Here is a 20,138-nt window from a genome sequence, read left to right as displayed (position 1 = left end):
GTGATATCAAAAGTGTCTAGTAGGAAATCTTCCTCTACTGCATCGGTGTGTAAGTCCACCCCATGATATTGTGCCGCCCTTTGGACTAGTAGATTAAACCCTATAGTGTCCTCTGGTGGGGAAGGTCTGGAAGGGTATACATCATCTTGTGGGACGTAAGGCACATCAGGGGTGTTGTAATCATCCCATGGATTAGGTGACTATGGGAGACTATTGGTGCCTGCTGGGTCGTGTGCACCCCCACATATGTCGCCAGAATCTGTGTCTACATCATCATCTTGATTAGTAGATGGTGTAGGTGAATGATGTGGTGGAGGGGGTGTAGGAGGAGGAACAATATGGGGAGGTGGTGGAGAAGGCACCCTTAATGGAGAGGTTGCAATGTCCTTCTTCTTTGGAGGGGGAGGAGGTGCTGGCACCTCAAGTGCTCTCTTTTTGGAGCTGAGAGTCAATTGTCCGGTTTTAGGATCCTTTACAAGAGTTTTCTGATTGGGATCCGGTGTAAAAAGTTCTTCTAAGAGGGGCAAATTCTTCGGCGTCGAAGTTTTTTGCTCTGTATGTTCTTTCGGCACCGAGTAGGTAACTGATGTCGAGTCTTTCGGCTTAGGAGTGTGCCCTTTTGCAATGTCTTTTACCGGAACCTGTTTTTTCGGTTCCGGGTGTTTTTTCGGCTCCGACGCGTGTGAATCTGGTGCTTTGGGCGGTTTTTTACTCGGCTCTGAGTGCGGTTTCGGCATCGATGAGGCTCTGCCAGTCTTTGGCGCCGTGTGCTTAGGTGTCAGAGCAACGGTCGGCGTAGTAGAGGAAGATGGCTTCTTCTTCGGTGTCGATATAGGATTGGCACCGGGAATAGGCTGGCTCGAGCCCGAGCCGCCTGAAGGCTTAGTGGGCTTCTTTTCTGGGCCCGAAGGCGGGGCGTGTAAAGCAGTGTCTCGGTGTGCACCCGGGCCCAAAGGTGAGGGTGTGACAAAGCCTTTTTTGAGGGTGTCGAGGAAGGGTTGGGGTCGACGGTCTTACTTACGACCCGTTGAGCTGGAGTGATGTCCTCGACATTGGAGTCTTCTGCATCTGAGGATCCGATACTCTCTTCGGCGTGCTGGTTTTCTGGCACGTAGACGCCCTCTTCGAAGATGTCGTCGGGGATCGAAGCTGACGAGTGAGCCATATTTTTCCGGGCTCGTCAGTCCCGAATGGTTTTCTTGGAACGGAATGAGGCACACGCCGAACAGTCTTTGGCTTCGTGCTCCGGTGAAAGGCAAAGGCTGCACACCTCATGTAGGTCGGTGTGGGGAAACTTCGACCCACATTGAGGACACTTCTTGAATGGCGTTCTTTCCATGAGCCAGAAAGCAAGGCCTAGGTAGGCCCGAAGTCCTTCGTCGACGTCCGGAATCGAAGACTTCGAAGTGGTAGAGAATCGTGTCGATGTAGCGCAATCGAAACAATACTGCCGAACTGGGTGAGGATTGCGCATCGAAGGAAAATCAGTTCCAAACTGGAGTGCAGGAAACACATCCGAGCCCAATGTCCGAAAAAAACAATCTGGGGATGGAGCCAATGCCCATGCGCAATGTGGTCCTAAGGAGGAGACACCTATCTCGTGACTTCCAAAGAACTTTTCAGGACAACAACAAACTGCAAACATCCGGGCCCAACACTAGGTGGCGATCTATGCACAGTGTGCAATCTGCAACTCATATGCCTCGAACACTAATTTTGCAAATATTTTCCAGCTCCCTCCTTTTGAAAATGTAGATGTCACTTAACACTTATCTAGTGTGACATTATCTCAGCAGTGTCCATGGTACTGGTGATGACCCTAAGAAGCCATCATTTAGATTGTTTTGGATGGCCCAATAAAAGCTGGACTATTTCAGAACAAATAGAAATATACACTTTTAGATGACTCAGTAGCTCTTTCTTTAAATATCTTTTTTTGTGAGTGTGAACTAGCATGGGGCACCTCTTTATTAGGTTCCCTACAATGGGTTGCATGGAAACACCAAGGGCCCTATTTTTCCTTTGCTAAAGGCCCAGGAGTGTCAGAATCTCATAAGACCCCTCAGATGGTGAGCATGGTCACTCTACACATCTGGAGTGGTGGAAACAGATGCTGTTTCCCTCACTTGAGAAGAGTGAGGTAATGAAATAGCTGCACTTCTAAATCAAACATTGCCTCTTCAATGTCCAGGTGCTTCATTTTCTTACAAGAACGTTTGCTCAAGAGAGTTGTAAATGTACATGTATTTATATAGTGCAAATCACCCACATCGCAGGTATCTAAGCGCTTGCTTAGGGAACCCGTCCTGGTATTCCCCTGTGAGATAACCCCGGCAGGGTATCCACAAGGTGAAAGCCAGGCATCCCGTCGCGAGGGGCCGTTGTGGAGATTAAGCAAGCTATTGCCCAGAGTCGCAGAGTGTGAACCCGTGAGTCGAGTAGGCACCGGAGCGAGAATTATCGAGTCCGTGGAATTATTGAGTCCAAGCCCCGTTGAGGCGGGGAATTGAACCCTGGTCCAGGGCCGATCTCAGCTTCCGGGTCTGCCGCCTCTAACCCCTGAGCCACACTTCTCCACTGAGTTGGTTGATCAACTTTTCTACTCTGAAAGTTTGAGTTACTGTTAGACCTGTCAGCCTGAGGATGGACTCCCCCAAACATTTTGCCTTCACCCTATTATTTTTCAGAATTTGTTTTTTCTGGCCTTAGGTCTCTGTGCACTTTACCACTGCTAACCAGTGATAGAGTGGTTGTGATCACGCCCCAAAATATGGTGAACTTGGATATCACCCGATTGGCATATTTAATCTACTTATATGTCCCTAGTAAAGTGGTATAACATATAACCAGGGCTTGCACATTACATGCTACTAGCGGGCCTTCAGCATTCCCTGTTCTACCCACTTAAGTAGACCTTTAAATCATATCTCAGGCATGCAATTGGAGCGTGCCACCAGTTTTAAACCGTCAATTCGACTTGGGAAGTCTAAAACTCCCTTTTTGTATGACACATAAGTCACCCCTAATGTAGGCCCTAAACAGCACAAAGGGCAGAATGTACTTTAATTCAAAAGTTGGCCCTGTAGTTTTAAGTTTTACATGTCCTGGTAGTGAAAAAATAACAAATTATTTTTCACTACTGTGAGACATATCTGTCCCATAGGATGGGTTACCTTATTACATTTAATAAGTGTTACCTTTTGATTAGGTGTAGGTAGGAAAGTCCTGTTTGGTACCTGAGGAATTGCAATGCAAAATTCTCTTTAATGGTAAAGTCAGATTTAAGTCACAATTCTGAAAATGGCACTTTTAGACTGTTGGAATTTGCTTGTCCTAACCATTTGATGCCTGCACCCTGCTCTTGGGTTGCATGACTAGACGTGAATGGCAGTTGGCCTTTGTATATTCCTCCTAGACTACCAGATAGTAGAGGGACTAGGTGTGCCTGAATGGGCTTTCACTTGCAGGATGGGGGCAGAGCTGTGCACAGCCCCACTTACACATCAATAGGCTGGGACCTGCTCACACACAAAGAACTTCACATTGGTCCACTGTGCCTCTAGCCAAGTTGGAGCCAGGGCAGGAAGGCAGGAAATTCCAGACACGTCTGTAGGGGAAAGCCTCCAGAAGTTTCTCCCACTTCAAAGAAGGCATCAAGGATGAAAAGGGGGCCCTCTGACACACTTCTAAATTCACTGTTGGACCTGCAGAAGAACTCTCAGTGGACTGCCTGCTGCTGTGGCCAGGTGTGTACTTCAAAGGGACATCTTTGCTGCACCATCTAGGACTGCTCTGCTGCTTGGAGCCCACTCTGAACCCCAGACATCTGCCCTGCTGTTTGAGCCCTGCTCTTCTCCTTGAACCCAGGACTCCAAAGGCTAGTTGGCTGGCCTCCTGATCAGAGCCTTAGGGACAGAAAAGGCTCCAACCATCTTAAACCCACACTTGGACACAGTCTGAGTGAGTCCAGACCCTATAAGTGGTACATCACCTGCCTGGACCCTTGGATTTGGTGCTAAAGGTGCCCAGAGAGCCCCAATCCATATCTTGGGACTTACTTTTTTTTGCCTACTTGCTTGTTGATCGACCCCCTAAGTGCATCGACGATCGGCCTGACTTTGCGGCAGTTCCCACTATGTTCTTCGCAGCAGCAAGTCCTATTCAACGGCTCCTTACAGAATGGGTATCTGACCTCATCGGCTACAGTCCGCAGCTTTGTCCTGGTGGAGATTTTTGGTTTCCAAGAGAGAGACTAAGTCCAAACGAAGGAATCTTTACTTCGACTTTGTCCAGCGTCCCCGATGACAACACCTCCTCCTCGGACACTTCTAGCTACCTTGCCCCCTTTCCCTTCTACGACATTTTTCCTTGAAATTTCTTATAAGTCAGAAGGTAAGTGGAGACCGGGCCAAAACACTTTGTGTATTTTAACCGTGCTCCATCCCGCTCAGCCATAACTTTCGACTTTGCCCCGGTCTCGTGCAGCTAGGTGTTTGCGGTTGATACTTTGATCTTTTAAGATGCTAGTTTTCACTTTAAACTTGAAAAATTCATAACTCCAATTCTACTGATTGGAATTTTGTCAATTTGGTCTCAATTTATTAAAATTTACTCTATTTTTCTACATTAGTGTGGAATTTTTATTGTGTTTTCACTTTATTACTATGTGTGTGCTGCATAAATACTTTACACATTGTCTCTAAATTAAGACTGACTGCATTTTTGCCAAGCTATCCGAGGGTTAAGCACAGGTTCATCTATTGACTTTAGGGGTTCACTCTGATGCGGGATTGTGGCTATGCTTTGGCAGGGCTCACCCCCTCCCACTGTCTGGGGAGAATACACAAAACCTCACAAGCAGGCACTTATCTCAGAGACAGCCAACGTTAGAGCAAACAGGATAATCGGTCTGTAAATCACCTCTGCCTATAGTCAAGCTGAACATCAAATCACCCCCCCACCCTTCCCACAGGGTGTTTTGTGGTTAAATAAAATCCAATTGGCATTCCAAAACACTTGTGAACAGAACGCATCATCTCTTCAATAGATGATTAAGGAAACCCCCACCCTTTGACAATGAATTAGGAACGTGAAAGTCTCTGCTGACTGCTTGAACACTTCTTCTAAGATAGCCCTGTATCCAAGCCTTTGAAGCTATCTCCATGGACACCAAGCACACCAAAACTAGGCGTAGGAAAATAGGTTTGGTACGCCATCTGGTAATGTAATGCAGTATATTGGACACTGGACACACTGCATTGAAATTCAACATGCATTCGTTAGTCAGCTGGAGTGATGCAACATGAGTCCAATTTACTTGAAAGCTTGTGATATTTTCCTTGTGAGATTGTTATTCTGTATGTCCAATTATTGGCTTCAGGAGCAATCACTATCCTTAAATACTCCCCTTGTTCCAACATATGATAACAAGACTGACATCTTAGAGTTCCAAAGGTGCCAAGTCATGTCTTGAGTACAATGTTCAGCCAATCATGGCTTTTTAGCCAGCAGAACATTACCGTCTAGGATGTTTGAGATTATAGCCACCAGGTAATGAGCAAGACAGGAAAAAGGGAAGTCCAGGTAAAGTTATTGCACATGCCATTGAGCCCTTTGCAGCAATTTATTTTAAAGAGTTTTATATAGCGCGAACTAGACCTAAGACATCTAGCGCTTTACATGAGCACCAGTTTCCTTACAGAAGGACACATTCATTGTTGTTAGGCACATGAAGATTAAGTGATTTGCCCAGAATCACAGGATGTTGAGCGTCGTTGCCGAGACTCGGACACGGTTCTCCAGCTTCGAGGTCGACAGCTCTAACCGCAAGGCTACATCCTCTCCCATATAGAGCTGTATTACCCAATATATAAATATTGAAGAAGATTAGAGAAAAGTAATAGGCATTAAAAATAAAATATGTATGCTATCCCCCTATACATATATTATTACTGTATTGACGCAACAGGTATTTTCAATTGCATGATATCACAAGTACACAAGACCCGCGATGTGGCGTGAAGTCACTCATTGCCAGAGTGCATTTAAAGCCTTGTGTAACTCTTTTTGTAGATTAATGTATTCTTTTATCTGTATCCCCCATGATGTCAGTGCACCTGCTGCTACTGAGAAATAAGCTTCACCATATGTACCTGGACTGTTGCCCTTTCCTCGTCCGCTGTGCTGTTTCCCGCACAAATTTCTGGCTTCCATTTTATAAGGTAAGCACTGGACTCCCCATGGTTGTCTGAAAATCAAATTTCACAAATATGTTAGCATTTTCCCTTAATACGTGAACTTCAAATGCAAACTTATCAGACAGCTTTTCTTATAAGGACTCAAAATATGAATTATTTTGTAAAGCCTTCTCCTAAATGTGAAATCAGTAGTTCAGAGGATCTGACTTTGAGTTTATTGGGTTAATTGAAATCTTTACATGAAGTTTATTTTCAAAGATGGCTGCAAGCTGTCCACTCTGCAGTGACTTGTATACCTGCATCTTCACCATAGATATTGTATTGAAGTATGTATCTATCATATAACACACACTGATATTGAAACAAATATTACAGCTTTGCTTGTCCTACCATAAGAAAGCAACATATACAAAGTTGTACTAAGTTGCTAAATTGAAATCTGCCCATTGAAGGTGAAGTTCGGCTGATAGATCACACAATAAGTCACAATTGTAACCTTTGAGGAGATTTAGGGCCCTGTCTATAAGTTGGCGGACAGCCCATCATTTTGCCAGGGGAACGGAGTAAAGCACGCGTGATTTATAACGCAATGTCAGGAACCGCCGTCATGGCTGTTCCTGCCAGTGCCTTTCGCTAATCAGTAAAAGGCTGTGTCAGCTTGATGCAGCCCTGCACCAATTTGTTTTATTTGTCTATTCTCAAAAATGAAATGCCAAAACAGGATTTTCTTTTTTGAAAATAAAAAATGTAATGCTCTCCTTTACCATGGGAGTTATCTCCCAGGACAAGGGAAGCATTATTAGCATTTTGTTGCTTACCTCCTGTTTGCCGGACAGTAAATGCTTAGCAACATATCTGCCCATCCTGATTGGGTGGGTGGACAGTTACCTGTTTCTCCGATGGCCCCCTACTCCATCGGACCATCAGAGAATTTTGGCTATGGTGGTGATGGAGTAGTCCCTGCTGTAGCTAAACCTATGGTCCGCCCACATCTAAATCTGATGATCGGACCATTCTGTTGGCGGGAAGGGTACTCCATTGTGATGGAGTATCCTTATCGCCAACATATGAATCAGCCCCTCAGTTCCGTTGTTTGGAGGTGAATAGCACATTGTTTTTACATGATTAAACATGAGGGGGTGCTTAAGTGCCAAAACATTAACTGGTCACTGATGAAGGTCCTGAGCCTCTTGAGGACAAGAACAAAACCTGACAGGTTTAAAACAGACGTTTTATTGGCCAAGGTACAGAGGTTGTCCCTCTGGCCTCATGCTCCAATGGAAAGAGAGGTAACGGTACTGGGATGCAGACTTATAGCATCGTCCAAGGAGGCAGTAATAATGGTGGCATTGACGCAACCCTATATTCTCTTTTTAGAAATTTCTATTGATCAATTAGCAATGAAGACATAGAATTATATCTGAATTGAGAATCTTCTAAGATCATCTTTTGTTTACTCTCCAAGCCCCAATGAGCTTAAAGGAAAAGGCAAAGGAAGTCCAGGAGAGGGGAGAAACGGGGACTACTTAATGTACTGATATGACACTCCATTTCCTCTGGGTAACCTCATTTAGATAGCTCTGTGTTCCAGTTCTTGTGACTTTGCTGTTACTTTCATATTTTTTATCGATACCAGGAAACTCCTGTGGTTTTAGAAGCTCGCCTACGCAAGCAGTGAAATACTGATATATGGCAGCCACGGGTATACAGTCCAACAAACTAACTTCAAAAGAACAACTAATACAAGTCAAAGCAAACACATACTGTCAGTGCTATCCCGATAAATTAAAATTCTAAAAAAAGTATGTTTTGCACAATAGCAGTCTTATCAGCCAGTTTTATATGGGAGCTACCACCTGTGGGAAAGTGATCCTTTTTTGCCCTGATCACCCCATTTTTTGATTGATACTGGTGGTAACTGACTATGACTGTGCCCTGGTCCCTGCTAACCAGGCCCAGTGTTCTGATCAAAAGGTATATGGTAATTAGGTGTAATTACAATTGGTACTGACAACCTACCTGTAAGTCCCCAGTTTTTTTACGGTAGTGCATTTAAGTTGAGAGACCCAGCAGATTTAACGATCTTATACGTGCATGGCTGTTTTGCCGCTGTCATTTTAAAAGTCAGCCCTGCTTTGCAATCTGCTTTTAAATTGAAATTATACGCAAATTCGACTTTCAATTTAAATGTTCTTTCAAAGTATGAAACTACCTTATTAGAACATATAAGTTAGGTGTCCCCAGGGTAGGGTGCCATGTAAAAATAGGCAGGGACATTTTAAAACATGTTTTATTTGCCCTGGTGAGGTAAAAACTGCCAATTTCGTTTTTCCCCATGATAGCATTTTAGTTCCGTTAGCTAACAGGAGAATATATTAATAAAGTATAATTATTGACAGGAGTGAGCTAAACTAATATCTCAAGAACTTAAAAGCCTTGCTACTGTTGAATTTAACATTACTAGTACAGGAGAGAAGTATTAAAACTTTATTTTCAGTGAGCCAAAATCCAGCCTTCTAGCAGCCACTCTTGATTGGACAGTCTTGCCAGGCCGAGCCAAACCTCTTTTGAAAAGGTGATAAGTGGCCTGCATAGGGACAGTGGTTGTCTGGTGGGGGGGGGGGGGCAGAGATTTGCAGAAGCAGAGAACATGCTGGGAAAGGGGTTGCGTAAACAAACTGATCTTCAAAGAGAGCAGGACAGTAGGCCTGCAACCAGGCCTACCACCTTGTCCTGTACCCCAGCCAGATGCGATCCCCACGAATGGAATTTGCAAGAGGTCTCGGTGGGGATTAAAGGGAAAGGAGCCACATCAGTAGTTTAGCTTAACCCCATGGAGAAAGATTCTCCATCTGGAATTATGAAGCACAGTGCTTTGTAGGACAAGAATATGCCACACTATTGATGTGTTTTATCTAGGAACCCGATTCAATATTGTGACTTTATGCTCCTATACGACTATAATCAATAATATCCCTATAATGGCATTATAATCAGATCCATATTTCAGTAAATCGCCCTTGCAGTCCAAGGCACGGCAAAAGCTATTTCCTTGGGTTCCTAGAGAGCACACAGAGTTCTTTGGACACACCAAACCTCCAGCAACCTGGGAAAGCCCCGCTTGCTTTGTTTTGATTTGTAATAGAACTCCTGCGAGCACTGTAAGAACGGCCAGTTCTTAGTGACATCTTTATTGACGTCTTATGTCCAAACCTTACGTCAAACTCTGCACCTTTCAGGTATAAATATACCAATGTTGCCTTAAGCAAACACACGGTGGTGGTTTTGGAGCAGAGCAGCTAATCTACTTTCCGAGAGCCCAGCAGAAGCGAGATGCCCACGGACGCTGCCCCTCCTCCTTTGACGCACTGAGAAAGACGCTGTCTTTTCTCCTGCCGAGAAAATCCATCTCCGGCGTTTCCAGCCTACCCTTGCGGGTGACTGGGATATCGGGTCCTGAGAGAGAGATACCAGACCTCCTACATTCTATTCCCAAGGTACAGTGCTGACTAAACCCTTAGAGAGAATTCTTGAACAGATCCTTGGCAACAAACCTACTTAACTTAAACTGCTACTTACTTACTCCTTCCCACGTATTAGGCTTAGGTCAGGTACACCGGGGTAGGCTTATTTTAGAAGGACCAGTTGAGCATGTTAGCCTATGTATATATGTATATATATTTTATCAATTTTAAAGTGTCTTATGGCTAAGAAACCATATCAATGCTTTTACAGTATTATTTCATAATACTCCTTTTACTGTACGTACTTTACTTTATATTAAGTATTGCAATTGTGGCAATTCATTTCTCTTGCATGAGAAGGAAGACTGCTCAATAAATAATACCTTTTATTGAAAACGCCCGTCTCTCTATTCTCCGCACCCTGGTGGAACTAAATATGCACATCTGACTGAGTGAAATAGCTGTCTATTGTTTCACATGACTCTAGAGATTGACTCTTATTCTGAGGGAGCAAAGTTGTCAGGTTTATGCGGTTGTCGGAAGCTGAATCCCTTCTTGTCTGAGCCAGGGAAGCTGATCACTTCCTATTCATTCCAGAAAGTTTCCAGTGACCTCTGAGCTAGCTGGCGCAAACCTAAATTAAGTCTAACATAGTCAGTAGAGACCTAGAAGACCTCAGTCCTACGTCTACACTGCTGTTTATGTTATTCCAATGCACAGGGCCTATAGGGAAAATAGGAACTACACTACACTATGGAGGAAGCTGACATATCTTTGGGAGGCAACTTGTACCCCATTGGTCAAGAGTGCCCCTCGCTTGTAGCCCCAGAAAACTAGATAAATATGGAAGAGCTGCATAGCAAATCAGATCTGCTGCCTGATACTACAACAAGAAGAAGGACTGTCCTGCTGGAACCCTGGCAGGCATCAAAAGGAATGCACTCTGAAGGACTGCACCTGCTGCACACTAAGGAACTACGGCCCTAAGGACTTTTCTTTGCTCCAAAAAGAGAAGAAGTGGACTTCATGAAAGCATATGTTAAAAGAGCTCCACCTGCATCAACTCCAGCAAGAATAACCCAGCTGAAGCTGGCCGCCTTCAGGTGGACTTTAAAGGATTTGGCCAGGTGGATTATGGGAACTGTAGTCTCAACTTCCAAGGAGCAACTCGGAGAGTCTGGAACTTTTTTTTTTTTGGACACTTTGAAACTTCAAGAGGAACTTCAGGAAGAAGTTCCAGAAGTTTGTAGCAACTTTTGGAAAACGCTCCATAAAGTGACCGACCTGTCATCGAGTTAAGCTGACTGAAAAACTGCGGCCCGGCCTGGATTTCAGGTTTGTCCTGCTCTAAGCTCCGGAGCTCAAGACTTTCAGGAGTTGACCAAGGGCTTCTGCTGAGCTAAGCTGACTAAGCTGCTGTGAATCTGGCCGGCTGGAGCGGCCCGCTCGACGTCAAGAGAACATCAACCAGAAAAGTTTCTTAGTGCAAAGGTAAAGTTTTGACCAAAGCCTTCGCTTAGTGCATCCAACCAGGGCTCCATATCGGTCGGCCTCAAACTTTGACTTTGTCTCAGTCAAGCCGGACCAGATGTGCCAATTTGGAACTATTTGTTTGTAATCACTAGAAAGTGTTTATTCTTTACAAATTCATATCTCTGGTTCCCTACATCCGATTTTTTGTCGTTTTGGTATTATTTTAAAGATACAAATAGTTCTTATTTCTATAAATTGGTGTTGAATTTTTATTGTGTGTTGTGTCTTACTTATTTAAGTATTGGTGCTTTTAAATGCTTTACACACCTGTCTCCCAAGTTAAGCCTGCCTGCTTGTTGCCAGCTACCAAAGGTTGACCAAGGGAATGAATTATTGAGACCTTGTCTGGGCCTTATATTGTGTTGGTGGCCTTATTGCTAGTGGTTGAAGTATACTTACTCCTACACATAATCCACCTTCCAACACCACCAACCTGAACTTTGTGGGCCACACCTTCACCCACTATTGTTCCCGAGCCCTGTCAGCCATTATGGTGCAGGAGCCCAGCCCATTATCTATGTTTGTGAAAGAGCTCTAAGTCAGTCTCTATTGTGAAGAAGCTGCTTAGATGGCTCAATTACTTAGGTAATCCCATCAGCCAACATGATGCAAGGATTACCATAAGCCAACCATGTACAGGTTCACTTATGAGCATCCTGCACAGTTCCTACCAAAACCTTAACCCTTCAGGTCCCGTCCAAGAGTAAATCCCACCTGCCAGCAGACTCCCACAGGAACCCCCATCCCTTAGACCCATTTCTCAATACCTTCACCACATAGACTCCTGCCCTAGAAATCTTAGCTGCAGACCCATTTTGAGGGCTCTCACTCCTAGAAGGTCCAGCCATTCACCTTCTTACTATGTTTCTCATAGACACACCCTCTCCAGTATTCACCCATCAACAGTGTCCATCAATAACATTCCCCTTGGAGTCCAGCTAGCTTGACATGTGACTGGTTCTGCACTCCCTTCAAACTTTCATAGGCACTGACCAGTTTGAAACCCTGTGATTTCCACAGTGCTGTCAGCCTCTCATTCAACCTCCTCTGGTTTATGTACCTTCTGTTTTTTTCCAATAGATTTTTACTTGCAACTGCCCATCATGGTAATAAGGAGAGGCGGCTTCCACCTTCTTTATGGGTGACGCTTTGTGTAGCGCTGGTAGCTCATTCGATACCACAGCATCAGGGTTCAGACTGCGGTCTTTGAGATCTGAAAATGTAAGCACAAAACATTTATGTTTCACAAGTAGTGTAACTGATATCTCAAAATACCATTGGATCTAGATAAACATTTCACTAGAGAACAGTCGCACTAGTGTCAATATTTTGACCATGTGAACTGTTTAAAAAAAAAAACATTGATAATAATATCATTCAGGTGAGCTATTTTAATCATGTGAAATTTTTATCCTATTTCAAAGGAGGATGACAATTCTGGCAAGGCGAGCACCAGGGTTGGCTGGTGAGCATTCAAATAATTAAAATTGAAACCCTCTGTTGCTCATGTCATGAGAGCACAATCAACAGAACTGAGTCCATCCCTCTCAGCAGTGATCCTATGACCCTCCAGATAAAAGTTTCAAAAAATTAGGACAAATTATGAATTTCTTGTATATTTTCAATTTAAATTGGCTAAAATCACCAGGTCTTACAGGAAACTGCGACGTGCCATCCAAGAAATGTTGCCCTCTAACAGTGCTTTTGTGAGGGTTACACCCACAGAATATTGATAAAAAGGGACAACATGCCATTTTACATCCAATGTCCCCAAGAGATTGTCTAAAGACTGTAGGCCTTTTTAGAGTTTGATGTATGGGATACTCCATCAAAAACATGGTATATGTCCGGCTGTTGTTTTACAAGTGCATTAAAGCCTATGGTACTTGTAATACAGTACATAGGATATCCACTACATTTTGACGGAGTATCCCCCCCACCAAAGTATAAATATATAAATATGGTCCAATGATTAAATAATAAGAAGTTATAACTGGAAACAGTTTCCTATGATTTTTCAGATTGTATAAAGCGTTTGACTGTTCCTCTACTTTCAGCTTTCTTTCATTTGTCCATCCTGTCTTTTCTATAATATGAACGAGAATCTCTTTGGACATCGAAGGAATGAAAAATGAAAAATTATACATAGGACCCAATATCATGCATTAAACAGCAGAGCTAGCTCTCGTGTTTCACATATTTTACAGGCACTGGTTGAATAAACAGCAGCAGATGCAACTGATATTACAGTCTTAGGTTTCAGAAAACAGTTATGCATAGTAAGACACAGGGCATTAAAAGCAGTCAGTTTAGATTAGGATTTGTCACAGGAACAAATAAATAAGCTACACAGCAGCAAGCAAAGTGCACTCTATAGCCAAAGAAAAAAATCCATTCTGGAGGCCCCCAAATTACCGCTGGCATATAAATTTGAAAAAAAAATGTAAATGCACTTACCTTCTGCTTTTCTGAAAATACCCTTATTGGCCCCCAAATACCACATCTCACATTTATTTACCTAATTGTGTCATTTTTATAACAATATACTAACTCTGTCCTCAAATAACACATTTTCATTCTACAAAAAACACTGATTGGTTCTCAAATCTTATTGAAATTTTTAGAAAATAAAAAAACTAATTTTAGCTCAATCAACCTGTCCATAAAAGCTACTGGGATACTATCAAGTGCTCAGGTGGCTCATATTTTGTAATGAAGATATTGCTAACATGTGACTGACGTTTGTCACATACAAACGTGAATGACATGATGTGACCCAGGTTTTCATACGCCAGTTAATGCCATATGAGCTCTAGGCAAGAATTCACATGCCATTTTATAATCATAAAGTTCCTGTGGACTCCACACAAATATACCATACAGTGACCATGATGTACATATGTTTTTCCGCACACGCCAGTTGATGTCCTTGGCATTCCATTGGTACCGCCTCCACACGCCAATCAACAGTTGTGATATGCGACTGCTATCTCCACCCGGCACAATATGAACATTTAATATTTGCATTATTTGTACCACTTATGAATTATGAAACGCTTTTATATAGGGTGCTTTTTGACCGGCAGTGTGGAGTTTGCATCCCTTTAGGGATCCTATCCAGCACAAAACAAATGTTATTCTGGAAAGGAAATCACTATTCTATACTTTGCACAGGTTTGCGTCACTTTTTTGATAGAAACCCTGTATAAAGTTTTAGCAAATCTGGGGCTTGACTTCAGGAAGAACATGTTGGGATCCACCATTACAATTGATAGTCCGTTAGCAATTTCAGTTCTCTCATTTGTATAATCTCTGGTAGGTTTTCGATTACATTTTTCAACTTTATCCTCAAAATGGTAAGAAGATCTATAAATTTCAAGGATATCTAAGATTGCTGTAAACTCCAGAAGATTGATAGGTACTCATGGACACCCTTAGGCACAGATTTTCTTATTTCACTCAACTGTTTGGCGTAAGTGGTGGCGATTAAAAAAACTATTTTTTGTTAAGAAATTTCAACATCTAGGGAAACATTAAAATATTTGTTCTTCTTGTTGCTGACACTGAAGCTAGTACATTCACGATGATTAAAGAAAGATGCATTGTTCTTACCCAGGAGCGGTGTATGTACATGAAGCAGAGATTTCGGGCTCTTGAGACGCTTCTGGCCCCAATAAGATATCGCTTGCACCTGTACCAGGTACTCTGTGTTTGGCTGCAGTCCATCCAGTTCTATTTCCGGCTTCATCTGGAAAAAAAAAATATTTATTTAGCATACATATGCCACAAGACTAGTGACGCGCGTATTGTATTTGTTACCCTTATGCACGGTTATAACTAGGACAGTGGGTTGCACGCCTTTTAAACACTGCACATTTCTTGCTTGTTTATATTTAAACCTATTACCTGCTACCAGGGAGAGTCCTCGAACCAAAGACCCACTAGCAAAAAAATCAGGGATTAATGATTGACAAATAAATGTGATCAATACATTGGCAAATTCAAATAAACTCATTAATACATTGTATTTGTTTTAATAATAAATAAAGATAATGCAAAAAGCTAATGCTTGGAGACTAGCGATTGTAAATGTTTACGTCAAATGTGATATAAACTGCTTCTCAAGTATGGAACGTGTGAATCAGAATGGAGTTCAGAAGGGGACACTTCCAATGTTGGAATAGTACTGTAATTTTTGCAATGCTTATGCACCATTTACAACAATGCCTCGTTACAAATAATTTGCAAAAATGATTTTTGGGTAAAAAAATAAATATATTGTAAAAATGCATATGCACAGTTGGAAGCCATATAAAAGGAATGGTTCCATAAGTCCAAATACATGTGTTGACATTGGACAGCATAAACAAATTAAACTAATTCCTCATAATAAGTGCCCGGGAGTCTTTGCATTAATACCAAAGATCATAGATATGTTGTTTCCAGATGCGGTATTCCCTCCTGAGTCAAGGTCTTTCAGTTCGAAATGAGGGACAATCTCAGCCATCATAGTTTTCTGGACTCAAAATCTCAGATTTCCCTATTTGCAAGAATTTTTCCTGTTCAAATTTCACCAGATTTTTCCAGCCGAAACGTCAAGGGGTATTTTTTAATATGAGTTGTAAATTCTGAAAAACACAAATTCAGGATCAACACCGGACTCAGGATGAGGTCTTAAACTATTGGGCAGATATTTGGTTTGAGCACCAAGTCAACTACAGCAACCAAAGACGTTTTCAGTAGTCACATGAAAATTAAGGGTCTTTAGCTAGGGTTCTGGCTGGAAAGGACCACATGTGCAGTTGGCTGACATTTGTGTTAAAGGTTTTGAGTTACTTTTGGGATTAAACACCCTACAAAGTGATAGTAAATGGGTACTCCAGAAAAAAAACTGGTCACCCTTTCTCTTAAAGTTTGGTGAAAAATAAATCTCTTATTCAGATTCTAATATATTTTGTGTTTTAATTCCAATATTGTTGAAGCATCTAAGCATTCAGTCCTCCTAACATGTAGGTCAAGTTAATTTCCAGCCAACACATGTTTCGCCCTAAGCTCATTGGCAGTGGAGCCTTTGCAATTCTGAACCATGTGTAATGTTGGACAATCGTACCTGATTCAGTTAAGCACTTTGGTTCTTGTAAGATCAGCTGCTGTATGTGTGTGGTTCCGCTGAGGCGTAAAGAAACGTGAGGGGGCCTCCCTGCAAGGTAAGTGGAGGGCCCCCCTCCGGACTCAATCAGAATCTCTCCGGCCGAAGTGCTGTGCAGAGGAGGCCTCTGGAGTTTGGGCCACTGCACCACAGGGGCTGCAGGGGCCTGTGGTCCCGGTCTATGAGTCTGAATAAGAGTTGTATTTATCAGCCAGTCCTTGAGACATTGCTACCCGGTCTTTCTAAGAGCACATCATTTTAGTATACACATGCCTTGAAATAGCTCAGACTTCCCCCCACTATGTTTGCCCTACTATCGTAATCTTTGAGACCATTCTACCCTGTGACATTCGTTTCAATATTACGGCCCTGATCACAAGTTTGGCGTACCGGGTTTCTCCATCACAAATGTGACGGATATCCTGTCCGCCAATTTACAATTCCATTATATTCTGTGGAACCTGTAATAGAGCGGATGGGATTTCCGTCACCTTTGTGACGTAGTATCCCATCCGCCAAACCCGTAATCAGGCCCTATGACATGCTTTCCAATTTCATTTTGCAGCGCCACAGAGTTTATTATGCCCTACAAACTCCGGGTAGGACATTCAAGCATTGAACAAAACAGGTTAGAATTAGATAGAAAGCGCAGTAGGCACTAACACAATACAGAAATTGTTTTTTAAAAGATGTAAGATTGTCCTATTTATGGGCGTCCCCAGGTAGACTATTCCACCATTTTGTAGCCCAGTCCAAGAAATGTCTGCCTCCTCATCACAGCTGTCTATTCATAGTGACAGGGAGCCGAGATTTCACTGATTGCCAGAATGCAAATGTTCTTCATCAGGTAAAGAGTTAGAATGTTGGATGCAGCGTGAGGTTTAAAAGGGATACAGTGTAAACCACTTCATACTAGTGGTGGTTAATATTTAAAATTCAACTGCAAAGTTGACATAGCAGAAATGTATGCAGCAGCTCTATGAATATGTAAAAAAAACCATGCGGTGACATACAAGCACCACACAGAGGCAATCAATCTCTTTTAATTAAAAAAGAAGTCCTACTAATCTCTGGTTGGCCATGACACCACAGACTCCTCTGCTAGATGATCTAGGAAGCCCGCTTAACCATTGGTGCCAAAGACCAACAATTAGTGAAGCATCATCAACTTGATCCAATCCAGTCCCACACACTGACCAATCGGAACATGAAAAAGCATAGCCTCTGTACCTCTTGCTTGTCAATATTTTAAAGTGCTGATTAACTAGTACTTGATTGGACTCAAGCATGGTCTGCAACTGTTTAAAAGGGTTTTAGTGGGAAATGAATGTTAGAAATAGATGAACTTGATCAAATGAAGCATTAACTATCCATGCAGTGTTTAATGAGTCTAGTGCAAAGGGTGAAGCAAATGAGTTCTTTCTGTGTCACGACTGATGAGCATACGGTCAAAATGATGGAACTCTGGCACTGAGTCACTGAAAACAAGGGAAGTTGTTTACATTTACTTCATTATCACCTTAGCAGCTATGGAACGTCCAGCTCCAGTGCTGAACGTTCCATTGCGCAGGTGAGGTTCGAACGTCCAACGGCCGACGGCAGCACTCCTGAGGTAGTGGTGCCGTCGGCCGTTGGACTAGGCGCAGCACTTATGAGGTTATAAGCATCTGATCTGCTTCCAAAATAAACAGAAGAAAAGGTGGATAGAGCTGGTTTTAATTGGCCCAAGACTCTAAAGTTTGAGAGCGGCTCCTATGTGAACGTATAGTGGGACTTTAACGTTACCAGTAGGTACAGAACTCATAACGGATTCCCATATTTCCAGACACTTGCAATTAAAAGCAAGCAAAGCTTGATAAACTTCTGGGTGACAGAATAGATGGAACAGTTGTATGCTCTCCTCTGTGTCTAAGGACTTTAAAGTTTCTAGTTCGATCGGTCAAAGGCATGCCGCAAGCCACCTATGCTTCGATGATTGGATTGTCAGTTTTTTAAATTTGTTTAAAAAGTTCAGATTGAGTCCTGATTACATGACCTTTGTTCATGCATACGCAAAATACTTCAGCCAAGTTTTTTAGTAGGAATTTCTTTATAGAATTAACACTTTAGCATTATAAAAGTGCACATTTGGCTATAATCATCTTATCCCAATCTTAAAGATAGTTTTCTTGATACCTTTCCAATAGAAATTAATAGCATGGTGTACACCTCCACCAATGAAATCAGTATCAAGGAGATAGATTGCACTTTCCGCTCTCAGAATCCATCCATCCACCCACCAAGGTAACTACATAAATTTAATAATGAATTTGAGAAGCCAGAATGTAGTGAATTAGAAACGACTCGGCCCCCATGAACTCTGTGACTACCCGATTACTCCGTTCATTACACAAGCCAAGCACCTGTAAAATACATTGAGAAGAAATGGAAGTATCATCTTACTCTCCTACACAACCTCTATCTCACTCAACAAGTCTCAATCTGGAGTTTCTGTGGTTCAAACCCCCCAAACTCTGATGGCTTCACCAATATTCAAGGATATTCAAGAACTTAAAAGTTGTGCTGCCTTCCTGGGGAGAACATGATACATTTGGTCCCATGAGTTTGAGCTTATAAGCGGGTTATACATTCTGAACTTGGAGTAAATCACACAATAGTTAGAAAGTGCAGATCAAAGGATGGCTTTTGCAAAAACATGTATTAAATACAGATCGATTTCTCTACAAAAATTATGAATATGGATTCCTGGATTAGGAAATAACCAATAATTATTTACTACAGCTTAAAAGAGATAAAAGGTGTTAGACCTGTCTGCATCTGGGGATGTTCTAACCAACATTAATTATTTTTGTCCCCCTTAGCCTCCCAGTGTTTCTATTTTTATTTTTTATATAACCACCAGGATTTTTCAGTGCTGTCAGGGGGCTAGGTGTTCCTTGACCATGACGCCATTTTCCCCTCATATTCTGTGAGGCCTAGTTATGCTCCTGGAAAATCTAGGGACACTCAGGAACCTAAAATGGTGTCCACCAACTGCCATAACGGACATTCCAGAGGAACAGGCCCATAGGCTAATATGAGGAAGGTTCCAGAAACATCCAGTGGCTTCCAGAGGTCTCAGGCCACTCTATAAAAGGCCAGTGACCAGCAGCCATTTTGTGCAGTCTCAGGAGTGACCAGTGAGGAGAGAGGCGACTTGAGGAGGAGGATTGCGCACCAGTGGTGACCATATCGACCTGTGGGCCGGCTGTCGCGTGTTGGGAAGTGCCCCCTTTCAGGCTGACCAAACCCCACTGTCACACCATCCATAAAGTGTGACCAGAGACTTTGTGACTAGTTTGTAGAGCACCGGGTCGTGTTGTGAGAAGACCCTCGTAAATTGCGACAACGCGACCCCTTTTGTGTGTCCTGTACACCTGCCCTGAAGGCTGTGGGCAGATCTGGTGGACATTGAATCAGCGCTGTGCCACCCGGCTGAGGAACGTCAGTCACATTCCTTACACTAGTGACCGGCTCTCATCCTGTGGAGAAAGGCGGTGAAAACAGCGGAGACTCCTACCTGTGAGGAGCGCCAACAGCACGTCTGACCCAGGCACGAGGGAAGTGCCCAGCTGTTCCGTGTATTGACGGAAGAAATCATCGTGGGAGAGAAGGCGGAGTCCGGAGCCAGGAGGAGGCCGGCGCCGCCGGAAGAAGCGCGCCTGAGGCAGAGCCTGTCTGCAGGAAGGACTCAGCCGCGTCATAGAAGAAGCGCCCGAGGCGGAGCTCCAACCTGAGGGAGCGCGGAAGGAAGCT

At 43.0% G+C, this 20,138-nt stretch overlaps 1 protein-coding gene across 1 annotated transcript in view; it reads right to left on the bottom strand.

Annotated features, from left to right (window-relative positions):
* The window catches only part of LOC147683839 (anosmin-1-like), a 225,161-nt gene that overhangs the window by 18,114 nt on the left and 186,909 nt on the right, over positions 1 to 20,138 (bottom strand). Inside the window, exons 8-10 of the mRNA XM_086944239.1 lie at positions 14,807 to 14,942; positions 12,255 to 12,407; positions 6,153 to 6,247 (exon numbers count right to left, since the gene is read on the bottom strand). Coding sequence (XP_086800365.1) covers positions 6,153 to 6,247; positions 12,255 to 12,407; positions 14,807 to 14,942 — 384 coding nt within the window. The remainder of the gene's footprint in view (positions 1 to 6,152; positions 6,248 to 12,254; positions 12,408 to 14,806; positions 14,943 to 20,138) is intronic.

This window comes from Lissotriton vulgaris, chromosome 11, assembly GCF_964263255.1.
Source record: "Lissotriton vulgaris chromosome 11, aLisVul1.2, whole genome shotgun sequence".
In the NCBI taxonomy this organism is placed as follows: domain Eukaryota; kingdom Metazoa; phylum Chordata; class Amphibia; order Caudata; family Salamandridae; genus Lissotriton; species Lissotriton vulgaris.
The sequence above is the reverse complement of the archived record's forward strand: the minus strand, read 5'-3'. Positions and strand labels throughout refer to the sequence as shown.